The sequence below is a fragment of the Phocoena phocoena genome, chromosome 21 (assembly GCF_963924675.1).
Source record: "Phocoena phocoena chromosome 21, mPhoPho1.1, whole genome shotgun sequence".
Classification (NCBI taxonomy): domain Eukaryota; kingdom Metazoa; phylum Chordata; class Mammalia; order Artiodactyla; family Phocoenidae; genus Phocoena; species Phocoena phocoena.
Window position 1 is genome coordinate 15,026,728 of NC_089239.1, and position 20,230 is coordinate 15,046,957.

Here is a 20,230-nt window from a genome sequence, read left to right on the forward strand (position 1 = left end):
GAAATCTCTTGTTTTTGGTCTGAATTTGCAATTCCCCTGTCCTCTGATCTTGCAAAACCTACCCAATCTCTGTGTATCTCTATACATTGGCTTGTATGATGATGTTTAATTTTTCTTTGTAGAGATGTTACATAGGATATAGTAGATGACGTAAATGTTTTGGCAGACAGGGCCAGAATATGAAGGCAGTTCCTCCCAAATCATGATTTTGGTGCTTTTCTAAATTTAATAGACTCACTTCTCCTTAACCATGCTTGAGAAATCTCCTGCCATTCATGTGCGTAAGGTTTCAGAAGAGTCCCTGTTCTCTCTTCCCCAAATTGTTTTTTTAAAACTTACTGGCACTGATCAGGCTTCAGGAGCATAGTAAGTTCATAATCCATCAGCTGGTTTTTGAATAGAAACCAAATTAATTACTTCTATCATTTGTCTCTACATTTTCCAGGCACCTTTTAAAAATGAACAAGAGCAGCTCTGATTTGGAGAAGGTGAGCCAGGGCTCTGCTGAGAGCCTTAGCCCATCCTTCAGGGGCGTCCACGTCAGCTTCACCACGGGCTCCACGGACAGCCTGGCCTCCGACTCCAGGACCTGCAGCGACGGAGGTAACAGACTTGACCTTGATGGAGAGGCTTAGATTCCCTGAGTCTGGAAGGCCAGCCTGGGTTAATTGCCTAGATTCGGAAGCGCCGAGCGAGACCTACTGTCTTGGTCCCACTTTCCCTGTGAAGTAGACTCTACCAAGGAGCAGTTGACATTTATTCCCTATTGAATTTATGACAAGGTGCCTCATCCCATATCTCCCTCTCCAGTTACACACAGCGCATCCGCATGGCAGCAAGGTGGGAGGAGGCTGAAGTTGGAAGCATATCGAAAGACTCCTGATTCCTTGGGTAATGAGACATCTGTGTATAGGTCTGCGTTCCACTTCTGTCCTCAGGATTAGTTTACAGGGGATTGGGTGCATGCCAACCACAAATTCCCCCTCCTCCACCCTCTGGCTCTCTCATTCTTTCATGGGCACACACACACACACACACACACACACACACATATGCACACACTTCCTTGGACACACAGCAGGTGTTTACATAAGTGTGTGTTGAATTAAAGCATGCAGGCTTCATTAGACCACCATCCATCCCACTTTCTGGATTAAGCTTTAAGGCATAATATGTGGCTAAGTCCTGACTGGGTGTACAGTCGGCCCTTGGTATTCTCAGGCTCCGAATTCGCAGATTCAAAGAACTTCCAACCTCTGTTGATTAAATCCGCGGATGCAGAGCCCGCGGATACAGAGGGCCGACGGTACTCCGCCCTTTTATATAAGGGACTTGAGCATCCACGAATTTTGGTAGCTGAGGTGATTCCTGGAACCAATTCCCCGCAGATAATGAAGGACAACTGTATTCCTAAAAAAAAGAACTCTTGCTTTCCTGTAGTTGTGATGGATAGTATTAAAACCTTCACCCTTTAACACTTGTGTATGTGTGTCCTCTCCTGCATTTCTCATTGACTTGCCCTAGCATGTTAGGTTTGGACGTGTGCTAGCATGACTGTCTTTCTCAGTCCTAAGGAAGTATTTCCTCTCAGTAGGCATTTTTGGAGTAGAGGGTTCCATTGTGAGTTTACTGTCACCAACATTTTTCTATCTAAAAGATTAGCACTGCTAAGACAAAAGCATATGTTGTACGTCAGCCTGTGGTGTGTTCTGATGGGAAACTTCTGACAGCTCTGACTTCAAAACAGGAAATATCTTAGCCTTGATTTGGGTGGGACGTGGCAAAAGAGGATTTTCTTTCTCTGCAGGTTTTCCTGGGTTTCTATCTTTTTCCTTTTCCCATTCCATTGTGCAGAAATTCTACAAGGCACCTTATGCCATCGAAAGCTGGGCTGTGCACGTGAACCGTTAGTCCCTGTGCTGGTCAGCCCTGGCCTGCTATCTTGGGATTGTGAGCAATTCTGAGGGAGGGGTCTTTCATCCTCCACTTGCCAGCTGGTGTTGGTGAGAACTGGACTTAATTGCCCCAGCACTTTGCTTCTCAGAACCAGCAGATCATGATGTTTGCTCTCAGGGCTCTTACACGGTCTAGCCAGGAAGGTAAGATTAAAATACGTGACATGTGGGTGGATGGGTTAAGCTAGGAAATTGGGCTGCTCAGAACAGGAGTGCTTATGAAAGCTTCCAGAGAGAGAGAAATCAATAAGTGCTGATGTAGGGTTCAGGGAAGGCTTTTTCCTTTTTTTTCTTTTGGACCGTGCCTAAGACATGCGGGATCTTAGTTCCCTGACCAGGGATTGAACCCGCGGCCCTGCAGTGGAAGCGTGGAGTCTTAACCACTCCACTGCCAAGAAAGTCCCAGAGAAGACTTTTTGAGGACATGGGACTTCAGCTCTTGTCTCCAGAGTGGTTAAAATTGAGAAGGTAGAGGGAGGAGGAGGGGTCTTTGCAGGTTAAGGAAACGATTCAAGAGGAGAGAAGGCACAGGGTTAGCGGTGCACATGGGGAAAGGGTCAGACCAGCCCAACGCACTTCAGTGGAAGCAAATGAGGGGCAGTGGGACATGAGGTGGTGGGAGGCTGGGGGCTGGATTGTACAAAGCTCTCAAAACCAGTTTGTGGAGTTTGGAAATAGGGAGCCACTTGAGGGTTTATGAGTACGATGGTGACACCTAACTCAGTCATTTTCGAATTAAAATGAACATATTTTCTCGTACGCCTGACACTGAAATCACATTGTAACTCAACTGTACTTCAATTTTTAAAAAAGAATATATTTTCATGGTTAGTCCTTTATCATGAACGAGTTATTCAGTGGAAATGCACCTCGAAATTTAGATTCCTAGAAGATCAACAAAAAGGTATATATACCTTCTTACCGGACTCTGGCTTCTCAGAGCAAAGCAGTTTCTATCTGCTGCTCCTACTTCTGGCTCTGTACCCAGAACCATGCTTTGAAACTGGCAAGAGACCACATTCTCTCTCTCTCTTTTTTTCCTTTTCTGTGTCTCTTAAACATTAAGCTGGAGAATGTCCAGAACCGCAGGTCCTAAAATGTAAGAAACCCTTCATTCAACCGCTCATCAGTAGCCAAGACAGCTGGCTTTAATCTATTACTGAACAATTAGCTTTCCCTCCTGTGAATCCTTACTCACTTTTACCTCGTAGCTGAAATATTGACCCATCGTGCCTTTTGTTACTATTCGGCATCTAGCGCCAAAGCTGAGCGAGGGAATCCAAATAGGAGAGGTAGAGTTAGGTCAAGAATGTAGCGTCCACCTCTTTAATATTATATATTAAGTCAAAAGAGACCATTCAACTATACATTGATTTTTGTCAGTAAGAATTCAGTAACGAAAACAATGCATTTCGTGGACTTTGTGCGTCTGTGGTATGGGCGGGCCTGGGGGAGTTAAGGACAAAGTCATTCCGGGGTATAGCATAGTAGTAGTTTGTGTAAACTTCTTGGAAGCTCATCAGGGTTAATGGTGAAAATTAGTTTTCTACCATTCAGGTTTTGTGGTCCCCCCAAATATAGTTTTAAATTTTCTAAGTAAAATAAACATAATCGAAAGCTATAACTTGGTTGCATTTTAAAAACGAGTGTGTCTAAACTTTTCGTTGACAAAATATTTTATATCAGTGTTAATGTCAGCTCTTTGTGCTTGTATCACATTCCATACTTCTCCAAGCACATCTGTTATCCCATTTGTCCATGTGGGCAGTTCCATTGAACAGTGGGTCAACTCGGTGAAAGGAAAAATCCATCTAAGCAGTTGTCGGGTTTATGCTTGGTTGGGGAGGGACAAACTGCATGCATTAGGACAGATCCATGAACGCTGCCAAGGGTAAGGTCCTCTGTAGTGGATGGATGGATGGGCGTGGGGGTAATGATCAGCAGAAATGGTCACCAGAAGACTCTTGTGCTTTTAAATGGTTACTTTTAAATATGCAGACCTCATAATTGCATTAAGATCATTTTCCCTTTTGATTTAGGATAACATTACAACTGAGTTCCACAGTTAAACGAACATCATAGATGCCAGGTTCCCCTCTTCCCGAAGGAGATGAGTGCTGTGTTGAACTGAAAATATGGGCAGAAGTGATAGATGAGAGGTCTAAATAACTATACAGTAGTGAATATACTTACAAACTCCCATGAAGCTATGCACCAAGGCAGTGTTTGTGTTCTGATTTTTTTTGTAACTGGCAAACCAGAAACACAGAAAGTTAATTAAATATCTTGACAGTAGTCAGCTTGTGTTTCTCAACAATAATGCCAAGAAGATTTTTGAAATATAGACATTAATTCAGTCATTGGTTTGATAGATATTTGTTGAATACAAACTATGGGCTGGATACAGTTTTAGATGCTGAAGATACAGCAGTGACCAAAAAATGCCCTGTCCCTTCCTTTCGTGGAGCTCACATTCTAGTGGGGAGAGATGGGCAATGAGGAAGATAAGGGACTAAAGTAGCCAGTGTGTCAGATGGCAGTAAGTGCTATGGGGAAAAGTCAGCCAGGAAGGGGCCAGGGAAGGGTGGGGAGATAGTACACAAAGACGTCAGTCAGAATGAGTGACAGCCTGACCCTCACTGAGCCCTTGCTCACCCACTCAGGCTGTTACCTGAGACTCTAAGAAGAAATAGTATTTTTAAAAGAGTCATGTACCACAGTGTTCACTGCAGCTCTATTTACAATAGCCAGGACATGGAAGCAACCTAAGTGTCCATCGACAGATGAATGGATAAAGAAGATGTGGCACATATATACAATGGAATATTACTCAGCCATGAAAAGAAACGAAATTGAGTTATTTGTAGTGAGGTGGATGGACCTAGAGTCTGTCATACAGAGTAAAGTAAGTCAGAAAGAGAAAAACAAATACCGTATGCTAACACGTATATATATGGAATCTAAAAAAAAAAAAAAGGTTCTGAAGAACTTAAGGGCAGGACAGGAATGCAGACGTAGTGAATGAACTTGAGGACATGGGGAAGGGGGAGGATAAGCTGGGACGAAGTGAGAGAGTGGCGTGGACTTATATACACTACCAAATGTAAAATAGTTAGCTAATGGGAAGCAGCCGCATAACACAGGGAGATCAGCTCCCTGCTTTGTGACCACCTAGAGGGGTGGGATACGGAGGGTGGGAGGGAGAACACAAGAGGGAGGAGATATGGAGATATAGGTATATGTATAGCTGATTCTCTTTGTTATAAAGCAGAAACTAACACACCATTGTACAGCAATTATGCTCCAATAAAGATGTTAAAAAAAAAAAGAAGAAGAAATAGTATTTTTAAAAAGGTGGTCCTGGGAGTTCCCTGGTGGCCTAGTGGTTAGGATTCCAGGCTTTCATTGCCGTGGCCCAGGTTCAATCCCTGGTCAGGGGACTGAGATCCCACAAGCCGCACATCGCAGCCAAAAAAAAAAAGAAAAAAGAAAGGTGGTCCTGAAAAAGGCATCTAAAACTCTCTAGCCAAAAATAGCGTGCTTTCTGACAATTAAGCAGGCTTATTAGAGCACTTGATCCTAAATTGATGGGTTCAGTCTAATATATTACACTGATGTTTTGCTCTAACACAGTATACCCTCCCATCCCCGACGGAGACAGACTGAGTCACCGGTTCTATTCTGGGAGATGTGTTACTGAAGGATGGAGAAGTTATCCTAAAGGAAAAAATACGCATTTTTAAGATTGTCTGTGGCCTGAGCCCTCACAATATCTCTAAAGTGAAGCTTCATTTTAGTTTGAGCTAAATTTTAAAAAATATATTATTACTTCAATGAAGTCAATACATGTCTATGATAAAAATCCAAACAATGGAGAAAGATATAAAGTGAAAAGTCAGAGTCTTCAGACTCCCAGCTCCACCCCTCATTTGGAACATTTTTTTCTATATCATCCCAGAAATTCGTATCCATATTTTAAATATAAACTTCAGTTCTACACATTTTTGTACTTAATGTATCTTGAAGTCCTTCAAATCAGAACCTCTAGGTCTACCTCATTTTTTTCATGCTGTATATTTTTTTCATTGTATAAATTGGTTAAACCCTTCTCTTGTCAATGCATGTTTAGGTTACTTTCATTACAAGTCTGCAGGAAGATCCTATGACGTACACCAAGATAATTTGGTGAGCATATCTGTAAGATAAATTACTAGAAGTAGAATCGATATGTCAAAATGTATATGCATTTTTAAACAGATGTTACCAAATTAACCTCTAAAAATGTCAGTTTATGCTTCTGTCAACAGCATGTGAAAGTGCCTTGAACTAACTTAATTTTACTGTTCATTTGGAAGAAAACCCATAATGATTTTGTTACAACAGGGGAAAGATCATGATTCTGGAACCACACATGGGCTGTAGACACGCAGTATTTTCCACGAGCCTGTTTTCCAAACTGAGACAGTGCTTCTCCTGTTTTGCATGTCAATTGCCTACCCATCTGGATCACTGTTTCTTGGGATGATTAACTGGTCTGGAGAGACTTCTCACAAATGCCACATTTTCCATCCAATTGTAAAATGCTAATACTATGCTTCCATTTTCAGACCACGTTTACCTTCTTGGAAAAGCAAGGGTTCCTCTTGAAGGAATACTATGTGCCTTCCTTTAAAAAAAAAATTAGAGTTTATTCTGACCAAGTTTTCCTTTGGAGGAAAAAATTCCTCTCTGTGAGGCTAGAACATCCCCTCTGCCACCACTCTTCACGTCTTCTGGGGGTGGGAAGAGGGTTTTGGCCAAAACCTGTAAGACTGCCACTTCCTGTGTGACCCTGGCCTACACAGATGGCTTTAATTTTCTCACCTTGAACATGAAGGGATTGAACCAGGCCACAGGGTGTGGGCGAGGTTTTCTCCATCTGCTTTGTTCCCTCTGCCTTGCATTTTGTAGGTGCTCAAGAAATACTGAGTGAATGAATGGATTAATCTATACAGCCGTTTCCAGCCAAATCTCTTATCCTCATTTTTAAAAACGATCCACAGAACACTCAGTGTTTCGAACAAAAGAAAATTCAATTTGCTTTCCTTTCCTTTAAGTTGGAGAATCGTCAGACACCAAAGCTGAAGTTTGGAGCTGGGGGACTCTTAGCTGGGACCCTGCCCTTTGTCCCCACATTTGTTCTGGCCCAGCTGCCGTCAGGAGGCAGAGCCGGGCGCCAAGCAAGCCACACGGGCTCATTTATACGGTTCAAAACTGGACTGACCACTTCCTCCTGAAGCCCAGCTCTCATTTTGGCTATAGAGAACAGTGAAAGTACCTATTAAAACCCAGCCAGAAGAGAGGGCTCTATAATCAGAAAACCTCACAATGCTGGGTTTGAATTTTTGGCCTGCATTTCTGCATAGGAGTTGAGCCTTTTTTTTCCCCACCGTTGAAATCCTGCTTTCTCTTCCCTGCTTTATAAATATAATGGCACCAAACTGGTATACTTTCCTCTCCATCGTTTTAAGATCCCACCCAGTGCACCAAATGTGATGTGTAGTTTTTTCCTAGAAAACTTCTCTAGGAAGTTCTCTAGAAAACCTTTTTCTCTTCTCTGAAGCACAGGCACTAAGGAGATGCAGAGGTGTTCTGCTCTATAGCCGGCTGCAGGCTTGATATGCAGAATTGGAAATTGGAAGGAAAACTTAGGAAATGGGATTTGTAGCTCTCTGGCCCAATTAGGACTCAAAAGTCATTAAAAAAAAAAAAAAACACTAATTATGTAACTATGATGTAGGCAGACTTCCCAGCAAAGTATTTTTCCATTCATATCCTTTTTACACCCTTAATTGTAAGCCAGAATTTGGAAACAGGGTGATCTAACAACGGCATAGAACCGGGATAAGCTGTGTCTGTGAGGAGGTGCCCCATGCGAGAGCCAACAACACGACAGAACCAGAGTGGGTCTTCTGGGGGGCTCTCTGGTCCCGCAGAAGACAGCTAACTGCTTGTCTCATGCTGGAGAAATCGGTTTCATCGAGAAGGGCTACACGTAGACATCTCCCTCCAAATATTAACAGCCAAGAATATTAACGGCTGAGATGTTATATGGTCCTGGGGTGCCTGGGGGCGATCAGAGTGAATTATGGTCTTTTTGCCTGGTGCGGGTCCACATCTGGAGAATGGTCAGAAGATGGTGTACCTGTTACCTAAGTAGGAGATTTTTTTTTAAATGCAAAAATCACAATATGTGTATGTAATGCCCAGTTATACAGAGGAAGTGCACATTTCAGATGAGGCTCACTTCACCAGATGAGGTCTGTGTAATGCAGTCCTTTACAACCTCTGGGGAAGTGCATGGCTGGGAGCCTTCCTGTGCAGTGCCGTCCTCTGATTACTGTGTGCTTTAGGCAGTGATTGTTAGGTGAGAAACACCTAACATCTAAGAAATAAAGAAAAATGAACCAGTCCACATGCTAATCCCTGAACCCGCACCTCCTTCTAATACCCAGTACTCCTGCCCCTACTTAGCTAAATGGTTATGGGATATAGACCTGATCAAAGCCACGCACTCACAGTTCCCACAAGAAAGCAAGAGAACACACACAGGGCAAAGGAGAAAATCACTTCCTTCCAACTGCCTGAACACACGCGTTATTTTCTGTGCTAAAGCACAACCTCTTGGTTTTCTTGGGTAATCTAGGGAATGAGAAGTGTTACCGATATATATATATATATATCTATATTTTTTTTTTTTTTTTTTTTTTTTTTTAAGATTCCTGCTATCCTTAAAGATTGAAAAGTTTTCCAGCAGCAGCTTGTGGGAACTAGAGATAGAGGAACAGTGGAAGCAAGATAACCATCTGCCTAGAGGTATTTTATTTCAGGGGCAGCTTTGAGACAAAATGCACATGAGGAGTTGTTGAAAATGGAGAGAATGGCTGAAATTATAGACTATTAGTGCTGGAAGGAGCCTTCGCAGGGATGCAATCCGGTCAGTTTTTGTTTTTGTTTTTTTGCGGTACGTGGGCCTCTCCCTGCTGTGGCCTCTCCTGTCGCGGAGCACAGGCTCTGGACGCGCAGGTTCAGCGACCATGGCTCACGGGCCCAGCCACTCCGCGGCATGTGGGATCCTCCCAGACCAGGGCACGAACCTGTGTCCCCTGCATCGGCAGACGGACCCTCAACCACTGCGCCACCAGGGAAGCTTCCCGGTCCGTTTTTAAATGAGGAAATTCAGCCGAGTAAGATTGACAGCTTACATCAGGGTTCATCCCGCTGTGCGCCCTCAGATCAGACCAGAGGCAGAAAGGGATGTGTTAAAAGCGTCAAGGAGAGCTGTAGGGGGAAGCCCAGGAAGACAAACCAAAGAAAGGGGTGGGAATAAGCATAAGGCTTAAGGAGGGGACTAGCCATGAAACTGATTTGTCAAAAACCTCCCCGGCCGGTTGGACGGGGGACCCAGGAGTCCTGACCATAGGCAGGCTGTCCCTGTCTGGACAGGGAGACTGGAGGCGCTGAGTAAAGCGTTGACCGGGATTCCGATCACGCTCTGCCTGCCCCCTCCCCAACCCTTATCTTCTGCGTGTTGATAATGCATCTCTTTGCACAAACCTGGTTCCCAGCTCCTGTGTTCAACTAGCTGCGTTTACCAACTCTGTCCTCCTGGGGACTTTGCGCTGGAGCTTGTACTGTGCAGGAGGCCCCTGCTGTCACTTACTGATGCTGGTCAATGGGGCTGAGGCACGGACATCGGCGCCTGAGGACATGGTCATCCACCCGGCTCCCTCCTGCCGGTGGAGCACTCCCATGTAAGGAGGCCCCCGTGTTGATGGGAGAGGCTTGGTGCCAGCCCATTCTGTCCCTCTTTGGCTGGAGAAAGCAGAGAGGGACTCAAGCAGAGACAGCTGTTACCTGTTCAGAAGCAGCCCTGCGAAGGCCATGTGCCTCTGAGTGAAGTGACACAAAACTAACAGACAGTTTGCTTCCTTTGGGGCCTTCCTCCACTTGCCTCCGGCCTCTGTATTTGTTGTACGTCTTGCATCTTGGTCGTCCTGCTGAGGTGGGAGGGGGTCCAGAGAGGCACTGTGTGCCCCGCCCTTGGGCTACATGCACAGTCAACTAAATGAGGGGCGCACATCATAACTGCCTATTTCCTTGAATCTGAGACCCGTGTTTCTTTCACATTTTAACCTTCAGGATAATAGGATGTATTTTATAATGTATGGATACAGTTAATGTTTTGGGTTTTTTTTAATCCCCTTAAAAACTGTTATTAAAATATTGGATACATCTTTGAGTCAGTTCTTAGAATGAAAGAAATGAGTATTATTTTCAATTGGCCCTTTCTTGTCTCTGATGTCAGTACCTTTTCTTATATATTTTTTACCTGAACTCTTGTTTCATTGTGAACTCTCCATTTCATACATTGATATAAAGAGTAAGTCCAGTCTTCGCCCTTATCTGACAGTCTGTGACATTTCTGAAGGTCCCCATGCTCTGCGGAGGCCTGAGGCAGTGATGGAACTTTCCCCAAATCACATCAATATCCACGTGCACCTCTGGGAACTGTGGGGCCTGGGAACCACTCGCTTTCCCTTGAAATCTGTTTCTTCTCATGAAATCACATTCTCTGTCTTCTGAAATGTCTGTGGGCCTGCACTGTCCCCCAGGCCATCAGGACATTAGTCAAAACTCAGAGAATTATACCCTAAAAAGGAGGAATTATACTGTAGCTAAATTGTACCCTCTATAAACTGACATTTTGAAAAAATCCAGCCAAGCCACACATGTTGAAGCTTGTTGGTGCTGTTGCAACATTGTTTGCAAAATATTAGAAGCAACCTAAGTGTCCATCCACGGGGGAGCAGTTAAATAAATTATGGTACTTGCATGTGATGATACAGTATGGGATAGCTTTTAAAAAGAATTAGATAGACCTGAACATCATCTGATGTGGAATATCTCCAAGCCATAGTGGCAAGTGAAGAAAAGGAATACTGCAATCAGTGGGCACCGTTTGCTCTCCTTTGTGTAAATGTGTGTGTGTGCATGTGTGTGTGTGTGTGTGTGTGTGTGTGTTTGGGTTGTTTGGCAGATCTCCAGGAGGATGTGTGGGAAATTGCCCGCCATGTTTCCTCCTAAGAGAGGGACTGGGCGCTAAGGAACAGGGTAGGAGGAAGACTTCATTGGCATTGTACACCTTTTTTGCATTTTGAGTTGTGTTCATTGTGCATATGTTGTCTCTTCAAGAAATAGATAAAAACAAAATAAAATACATTGCTTTGATGGAAAGAAAAAAAAAGGCCCACGGGACCCTGGAACTGAGTGGCCTGGGCCCCCGGTCTGATGGTTTCTGTTTCTCTTTTTCAGGTCCATCATCTGAGCTGACTCACTCGCCCACCAGCAGCAGGAAGGAGCTCTTCAGCCCTGTTCCCTTCCCTTCGGGCTCCACTGAGGATGTGTCCCCCGGTGGCCCCCTGCAACCCCCACCTCTCCCCCAGAAGAAGCTAGTGAGCCGGGCGGCCTCTTCTCCGGATGGCTTCTTCTGGACCCAAGGCTCCCCCAAGCCAAGAACAGCAGGTCCCAAGCTGAACCTCAGCCACTCAGAAACCAACGTCTGTGTCCATGACAAGTCCCACTTCAGCTACTCCTCAGGCCCCGGCAGCCGCCACCAGCACATCTTCTCTGCTTCCGAGCCTCTGGAGAAAACGTTCAAAGACAATGGCCCCTGGGGCCCAGCGCCAGGGCTGGCGGGCAGCCAGAGCCTGCAGGGCAAAGGGGTCTCCTCGGCCGCGGCCTCCCAGCTGAGCGTGTCCAGCCAGACCTCGGTGGGCAGCGCCCAGCTGCAGCTCCACAGCCTCCTGAGCAGCATCAGCAGCAAGGAGGGCACCTACACCAAGCTGGGAGGGCTCTACGCCCAGTCCTTGGTCCGCCTCGTGGCCAGGTGTGAGGACCTCTTCATGGGCGGCCAGAAAAAGGGGCTGCACTTCAGCGAGAATAACTGGTCCCTGTTCAAGCTGGCCTGTAACAAGCCCTGCTGCGACTCGGGGGATGCCATTTATTACTGTGCCACCTGCTCCGAGGACCCCGGCAGCACCTACGCTGTGAAAGTAGGTACCAACCCCTCCTCCCATTCCACAGTGCCGCCAGCCGGTCCTGGCTCGAGGGGGCAGCGCTATGGCTGGGGAAGTCATTTCCCCTCAGCCAGCTCCCGAAGGAGGGTAGTTTCCAAAAAATGCTCGGTGATCTCACTCTCTGCCTGGTCCAGGACGTGGTGCAATGTGATTTGTACAATGAATAGAAGGTTCATTCTGTGCTTTCAGGAGCGAGCCTACATGATCGAGTTGGATTAAGACAGTTGCCTGTTCATGTGATGGAGAATTCATTCATTTACTCAGCAGGTTTCTGTTGAACGCCTACTATAAGCCAGGTATTTTGTAAAGATCTGAGTATATAGAGGTGAACATACGGTTCCTGTGGAGCTTATAATCCAATACGGGAGATAGGCAATTAAGATATAGTTCTTAAAATAGAGCCGGAAGGAGAGTTAGACCCAAACATCATCTTGAACCACAACAGTAATATTACTGATAGAGCAGTCAGTATACAACTAGACTCTTGGATGGGTGTGTTAACTACACGACCTCAAATCCTCACAGGGTAGGTAGGTGTTACAGGTGGGAAATCTGAGGCTCAAAATGATTAAGTAATCTGCCCACAGCTGGCAGGTGGCTAAGATGGATTTGAAGTCTTCTTTGTCTTGTCTCAAAGCCTATGCTACCACCCTTTCAGTTAAGAAAAATGAAGTTCAGAGAAGTTAAGTGACTAGCCCAAAGTAACACAGCTGTTTAATCGTTGGCCCTGGATCAGGGCTGTTGCTAGCACGCCCCATTGCTCTTTTGGGGCACAGCTCTGAGTAAGCTGGTGGAGCTGTCTGTATCCATCTGGCCCCTCTGGTGGCCCCTTTTCTCATCTTCTTTTGGTGTCCCTTGAGTACCTGGTGGTCTGTGGTCTTTCTATAAATGCAGGCTTTTGTGAGGAGTGAGAAGGGAACCCTGAACTCTTTTCTGCCATCACCTGCCCCAAGACATTCTTTTATTTCTAATTAGAAAAAATGCAAACAGTGAACTAACGTGGAACGGTCTTGGCGGGGTGGCTTCCTTCTTACCAGTAAGAGTTTTTTTAATACTATGCTTATTACCCAAGGAAAATTGCAGTGAATTTTACTGTGAGATTTTTCTTTTAAAAAATTGATGACACCACCATAAAATATAGATTGGGAACCCCTGATTTATTTGTTCAAGGGGCTCTGTATAATTACTCGCTGCCTTCTTGCAAAAAAACTAGGCAGGAAGGTAGCTATTAGGAGGATCCAGTTCATTGTCAGAAATCAAGGCCCCAAAAGACTAGATAGAGTTTTGAACTTCATTGCCTCTTTATATCTGAACTCGGCAGCTACTCTCTTGTTGAGCTACCCTACCTGGTCACCCCCCCAATCACAACTAAAAGAAAAAGAAACAACCCCAGCGTTTCCCTTCCTATTAGCCTGGTGCTGTATCCAGTAAAGGAAGAGTGAGTAGACCCTCCAGAGAGCTGGACATGGTCAGCCTGGTCATCGCTGGTGGCCCAGAGCCAGGGGCCTGTATCCATGCAATGAAAGGGATGTAGGTTTGAGCTCCTTGAAAGTCAAGGGGATGGAGGTGCCTTTAGGAAGTTCTTTGCTTCTGCCAACCTAGTGGACCTGAGAAAGGGATTTGTGAATAATGTCTCTGCTTCCACCCTGAACATTTCCTGTGTTCATGTGTTACTCTCCCCCGCCTCCTTGGGCTGGACCTGGGCAGCTCCTTCACTGCCAAGAGACAGCTGACTTCTCCATTCGGAGGAGGAAAGAGCCTGGTGGGACAGGCTCAATCCCTCTTGCCCATGGGGTAGAAAGTGATATGGCCCAGGGGGCCACGTGGTGCAAGATCTGCCGCTGGATCAGAACCTCCGGGCAAAGGGGTTTGTTTTTCTTATCCACGATGGCGATGTGCAGCTTGGATTCTAGGATCTCCTGTAACAATGTAGAATTAGCCAGTTCTCCGAAGAACAGTGCAGAAATTTCAGCATTTCCAGAGGATGTTAAAAGGCAGCGTCGTTCATTGCATTCGAAATCTAAACCATAAGGAAGCCGGCGATAGACCTTGGTCCTCTTAAGGAAGAGAGTCCCCGGGGTCTCCTCTTTGATTTTGCTGGAGCCTTGGCAGCTCAGGGACTATCTCTGTAATGTGTGAAAAGAAAATCTGGAGAAGAGCTTCCAGTATTCAGAGTCTGGGGAACAACAATATCAATTTGCAAATGGGCCTGGCCTGGGGGGGGAGGGGAGGGGGGCGGGGCACGGAGCATCCTTCCGCACTGCTGTTGCACTTCATTAGTGCTGATCCTAGATGGAATACAGTCATCTGAATCGGCTGAATCCCCAGGAGTGGGGAGCGGGGCTCCTTCCCGCACCGCCTGGCTGTGGCTGAGCTCATTTCATCCGTGCCTGGGAAGCAGGAGCTTCCGTTGCAGGCTCGCACCTGCTCGGGCTGACGCTGGTCCCTCCGTTTGTGGGCTTGGCACCCTGTAGCCGCGAGGAGGTGAAGCCAGCTCATGTAGCCCAGCTCCACGAGTATGAGGAGGGAAAAAAATGCCTTAGTTGTGTGTGCTTTTGAAGCTGTTTCATGCCTCAGTCAGCCAGAACTCCGGTAATTAGGGACCCGCGCTAAGTGGGCTGGGCCTTTTTTATTTAACAGACGTGACTTAGCCCAGATTTTCAACCACGAATCAGGCCGTGGCACCAAAGTTTAAAGTGAGACTTGGCTCAGTGAAACGTTTGAAATTTGAGCTGAACCAAAGGTCTGTGTGAAGGTCTTGAGCCAGAACCCAAGCACAGACTCCCTGAAAATGAACTTGGGGGGCGGTGAGGGGAGATGGGGTGGAAAAGAAGCCGTCCCCTCCCTCCGCCCCCTCCTCTCCCCTCACCTCTAATTTGACACTGTAGAATGATCTTGGCGGCGGCCCAGGGCTGCGCCTCTTGTGCTCTGTCTTTTGTTCGAGGCAGTGAGGAAGCTGCAGGTCTTGCCAGAGGGACCAGCTCACTGATTCTGAAATGCATCCAGGCCACTTGTCATTTACTCTCCTCTTTCATCTACACCTCTGTGCGAGGTGCCTGGAGCTCCCAAGGAGAGTGTTTGCAGGGCCCAGGCCTTTGATACCCTGGAGAGAGGGGATCCTTGGAAACACAGCCCAGGCCCCGGCAGCTGAACCCTCTGGGTTTGTACAGCCAGCCAGCTCTGGAATTGCCCAGCACCACCACATGGCTACAGCCGGACCCGCAAGGGCAGTCACCATAGCAACCTCTCCTGGTGGGTGCTCGCCTGGGCATTGTGTTGAAAGCCACACCTGTGTTGTGTCCTTTAATGCTCCCAGTGGCCCTGTGAAGAGGGACACTGCCCCTGAGATACAGAGGAGAAACACACTTGGAGATAAATACCTTTGATCTTCAGTATTCGTGGATCCTGCGTTTGTGAATTCGATGCTGAAACTTACTTGTAACCCCACATCAATACTTGGAGGGCTTTGGGGTTCATTACTGAACTGGCACACAGTGGGCGGGGGCGGAAATCCGGGTCATCTGACTTGCAAATCTTCAGCTGAGGTGGTGCAAAGGGACCCTCCGCCTTCTTGTTTCAGCTCTCATACTGTACACAGGTGTACTTTTTGTGTCTATTTAATGCCTCATCGTCACACTTTTGTGCTTTTCGTTGGCGATTTCGCTCTTTAAAATGGCCACGCTGAGCGCTGAAGTCCTGTCTCGTGTTCCTAAGGTCAGGAAGGCTGTGATGCACCTTTGAGAGGGTGTTAGATCAGCTTAGCTCAGGCATGAGTTACACTGCTGTTGGCCGTGAGTCAGTGTTAGTGCATCAGCAGTATCCATGAATAAGGCATCTTTAAACAGAAACACACACAGTATACAACAAGGTTACATATTGATAAGTTGGTGAACACCTTGTGACCAGAGGCTTGCAAGAACTTCACATTGTATTTCCCAAGGAGCAGTGGTTCAGCATTCACGCATTCAGTGTTTGTGGCTACTTAATAGAACATAACGACCACAAATAACAAGAATCAAGGGAAAGTTGCCAATGTTTGCAGAGTTTATATTTAAACTAAGGTCCTTTTCACTCCAAAGCCCGTACTTTTCACCTCCAGAACACTTCTTAGCTGTATAATCTAGGGCAAATAATTTAACCTCTTGAAGTCTCAGTTTCCTCCTCTGTAGTAGCATCTACCTCATTGAGTTGTTCAATGAGATTTAACGAGACACTACATGACAAAATGCTTGGTAGGCATGGTGCAAGGGTTCGGTAGGTATATGTTGTAGTTGAGAAGCCCTCACTGGAGGGGATGACATTAGTATCCGTGGATGGCACAGCAGACAGGTCCATACACAGGGGTTGGTATTTATATGCAAGACTGTTTTTTGAGGACCCCTCCCAAATTTCCTTTAGTGTAATAGTGTTCCAGAAGACTGCCATTTAAAAACTGAACACAGGGCTTCCCCGGTGGTGCAGTGGTTAAGAATCCGCCTGCCAGGGCAGGGGACACGGGTTCGATCCCTGGCCTGGGAAGATCCCACATGCCGCGGAGCAGCTAAGCCCGCGCACCACAACTTCCGAGCCTGCGCTCTGGAGCCTGTGCTCTGCAACAAGAGAGGCCACAACGATGAGAGGCCCGCGCACCGCGACGAAGAGTAACCCCTGCTTGCCTCAACTAGAGAGAGCCCATGTGCAGCAATGGGGACCCAACACAGCCAAAAATAAAAACTGAATATAGCTGGGTGTGCTTGGATAAGAAAGAGCCTGCAGCAGTGCCTTTTAGGCATGCATTCTGAAATCACTTTTGTTAGTAATAGGAAGCACTGTCTGGGATAAAATGTAATTCCCTTTTATTTCTATTCTACTTCTCTATTAGAGGGATCAATAAATTAATGTGTTCTCTCCCCCAAGCCCTCCAATTATCTTTTAAAAAGTTTTCTCAGAAGCGGAGCTCTTTTATGCCAGGTTTTATGCTGAGCTTTGTAGAACTGCAATATAAATATATCTCTTTGAAAAGGTACTTGCAGCAGAACTTCTAAAAACGTCACCTGTAAGCATTGTGGTGCTCCATAAACACTGCTGTACTCATCTGAGTGCAGCCATGCAGCACCCCAAAGGGTTATTTTTGGATTGTTTGCAGGATGATATTTTATAGATGGAGGCGAAATGCCTTTCTTCTAAGGATTACGCACTGATCCCTACCTTTCTACAAAGTATGGCTGGGGTTGCATCATCTCCTTTTGAGAGGGGCACCCACAGACCATATACTGTCCCTTTCAGTGTAATTAGAGGGAAATTGAGGCCTGACAGGGGGCCGTTGTGTCTGGCTCAAGACTCTTCAGTTGTGTGGCCACCAGATGAGGGTTCCTGTTGCTCAGGATCCTTAGTTGGCAGTCGCTGTCGTTAGTACAAGAAGATGTAGAAGAGGTGGGAAAGACACTGGGAATTCCCCAAAGGAGCTTGAGATCATCTGTCTGTTTATTCCCACCTCTGGTTCAGAGGGTGCCTTTGGGCCCTCTGGGTTCCCTATTCTCTGGAGAGCTTTCTGTTTTCTTTCAGCTGCTCTGACTCACCCTTGGAGGAAAAGCTCGTGGCTTCCACTTAGCGGCTCCACTGAAATCAGCCCCACAGGTTGTGCCAGCTGGTAGGCATGGCATATGTACCTGGATCTAGAAACTAGGGCAGCCTAAGAGAATTTGACCAAGTCCTAGAGGTTTAGGGCCTGCATCTGCCCCTGAGATTCCCCAAGAAGGGAACACCCCAGGGGTCGAACACATCTATTACAAGGTAGCTGCCAATTCAGGTGCGAGGGCTGAGGAGTGAGGCTGACTGCCTGTGTGAGCTCTTATCTGGCTTCCTGAGAATTTGTCCAGCCTACGCTCTGGGCATGGGGACGTCTTCCTACCAAGGGAACTCACTCTTGCTGGGTCATGTGATAATTTTAGGTTTAGCTTGTTAAGAAATTGCGAAACTGTATTCCAAAGTGGTGGTACCATTTGACATTCCACCAGCTATAAATGAGAGTTCCCATTTCTCCACATCCTCATAGACACTTGCTGTTATCATTTTATTATAGCCGTTCTGGTGGGCCTCACCTGGTCTCTCATTGTGGTTTTGACTTGCATTTCCCTTATGATTCATGATGTTGAACATCTTTTCATGTGTTTATGGCCAATTATATATTTCTTTGGTGAAATGCATCTTTTGCCCACTTTTTGATTGGGTAATTTATCTTATTACTGCGTTGCAAGAATTTTTGGTAAATTCTGGATAGAAATCATTTTACTGGATATGTGTTTTGCAAATATTTCCTCCCACTCTATTACTTGTCTTTGCATTTTCTTAGTATCTTTTGAAGCATACAAGTTTTGAGTTTCAGTAAGGTCAAGTTTGTCCATTTTTTTCTCCTATGGACCATGCTTTTGGTGTGGTATCTGAGCAACCCTTGCTCAACCTGAGGTCTCAAAGATCCTGTCCTGTGTTTTCTTCAAAAGTGCATATGTTTTGGCTCTCACATCTAAGTCTCTCCATTGCGACCTGGGTCTCTGGGATCCATTTTGAGTTAATTGTGTGTACGGTGTGAGATACGGGTGTAAATTCACCGTTTTGCGTGTGGATATCCAAACGTCCCAACCCCAGTTGCTGAACCGAATGATGGCTCTGGCCCTTTGACCTCACTGCCCCTTTCCCCCACAGATCTGCAAAACCCCTGAGCCCAAAGCAGCCTCGTACTGCAGCCCTTCCGTGCCCGTGCACTTCAACATCCAGCAGGACTGCGGCCACTTTGTCGCCTCGGTGCCCTCCAGCATGCTCACCTCTCCCGATGCGCCCAAGGACCCCCTGTCTGCCCTGCCTTCACATCCCCCCGCCCAGGAGCAGGACTGCGTGGTGGTCATCACCCGAGAGGTACCCCACCAGACCGCCTCGGACTTTGTGCAAGACTCAGCCACCAGCCACCAGTCTGAGCCCGAGGTTTACGAGCGGCGCGTGTGCTTCCTGCTTCTGCAGCTCTGCAACGGGCTGGAGCACCTGAAGGAGCACGGCATCATCCACCGGGACCTATGCCTGGAGAACCTGCTGCTGGTGCACTGCGCCCCGCAGGCCTCCCCGGACCCCTCCTCCGCCACCTCCTGGGCCCCTCCCACCACCTTACCCCCTGCCCCTGCCGCTACCCCTTCCTCTTGCCCCTCTGCCGCCCTCCCGGCCGGCGTCACGCCCACCCCTCCGGCTGGCCTTGCCTGTCAGGGAGGGCCCGGCGAGAAGCACTTGCCCCGACTCATCATCAGCAACTTCCTGAAGGCCAAGCAGAAGCCGGGCGGTTCCACCAACCTGCAGCAGAAAAAGAGCCAGGCCCGCCTGGCACCAGAGATTGTGTCTGCCTCCCAGTACCGCAAGTTCGACGAGTTCCAAACGGGCATCCTCATTTACGAGCTGCTCCACCAGCCCAACCCGTTCGAGGTGCGGGCGCAGCTGCGGGAGCAGGACTACCGGCAGGAGGACCTGCCCCCACTGCCGGTGCTGTCCCTCTACTCGCCGGGCCTGCAGCGGCTCGCGCACCTGCTGCTGCAGGCCGACCCCATCAAGCGCATCCGCATCGGCGAGGCCAAGCGCGTGCTGCAGTGCCTTCTGTGGGGACCCCGGCGGGAGCTGGTGGAGCAGCCGGGCACCTCCGAGGAGGCGCTGTGCGCCACGCTCAGCAACTGGATCGACATGAAGCGGGCCCTGATGATGATGAAGTTCGCCGAGAAGGCGGTGGACCGCCGGCGCGGGGTGGAGCTGGAGGACTGGCTCTGCTGCCAGTATCTGGCGTCGGCGGAGCCCGGAGCTCTCTTACAATCGCTGAAGCTCCTGCAGCTTCTGTGAGGCAGCCCCCGTCCCGCGTGCTGCCCCCAACCCCGCCTTGCCTTGCCTTGGAAACATCTGTGTCTCCTGGGAAATGGTACAAATGACTGTTGTACTTGGATGTTATATATATATGTGTGTGTGTAAGATATAAATACAAAAGACTGAGGATGTCACTGCCCACCCTGGTCTGGCCTCCTCTCCTCCCCTAGCCTTGAAGTTTTCGCCTACAATTGTGTACATTTCTAGCTTATTGCAAGGTCCTGAGAACAGTGTGGCCAGCAGAGTGAAGCCTGGACTCTGGTCTCACTACCCCATTATGGGCTCTCT

At 47.4% G+C, this 20,230-nt stretch overlaps 1 protein-coding gene across 1 annotated transcript in view; it reads left to right on the forward strand.

Annotated features, from left to right (window-relative positions):
- PRAG1 (PEAK1 related, kinase-activating pseudokinase 1) overlaps positions 1-19,921 on the forward strand; it is a 42,683-nt gene extending 22,762 nt beyond the window's left edge. The window contains exons 3-5 of the mRNA XM_065900044.1: positions 446-603; positions 11,310-12,049; positions 18,755-19,921. Of these exons, the coding sequence (XP_065756116.1) occupies positions 446-603; positions 11,310-12,049; positions 18,755-19,921 (2,065 nt within the window). The remainder of the gene's footprint in view (positions 1-445; positions 604-11,309; positions 12,050-18,754) is intronic.
- Positions 19,922-20,230: the final 309 nt, after the last annotated feature.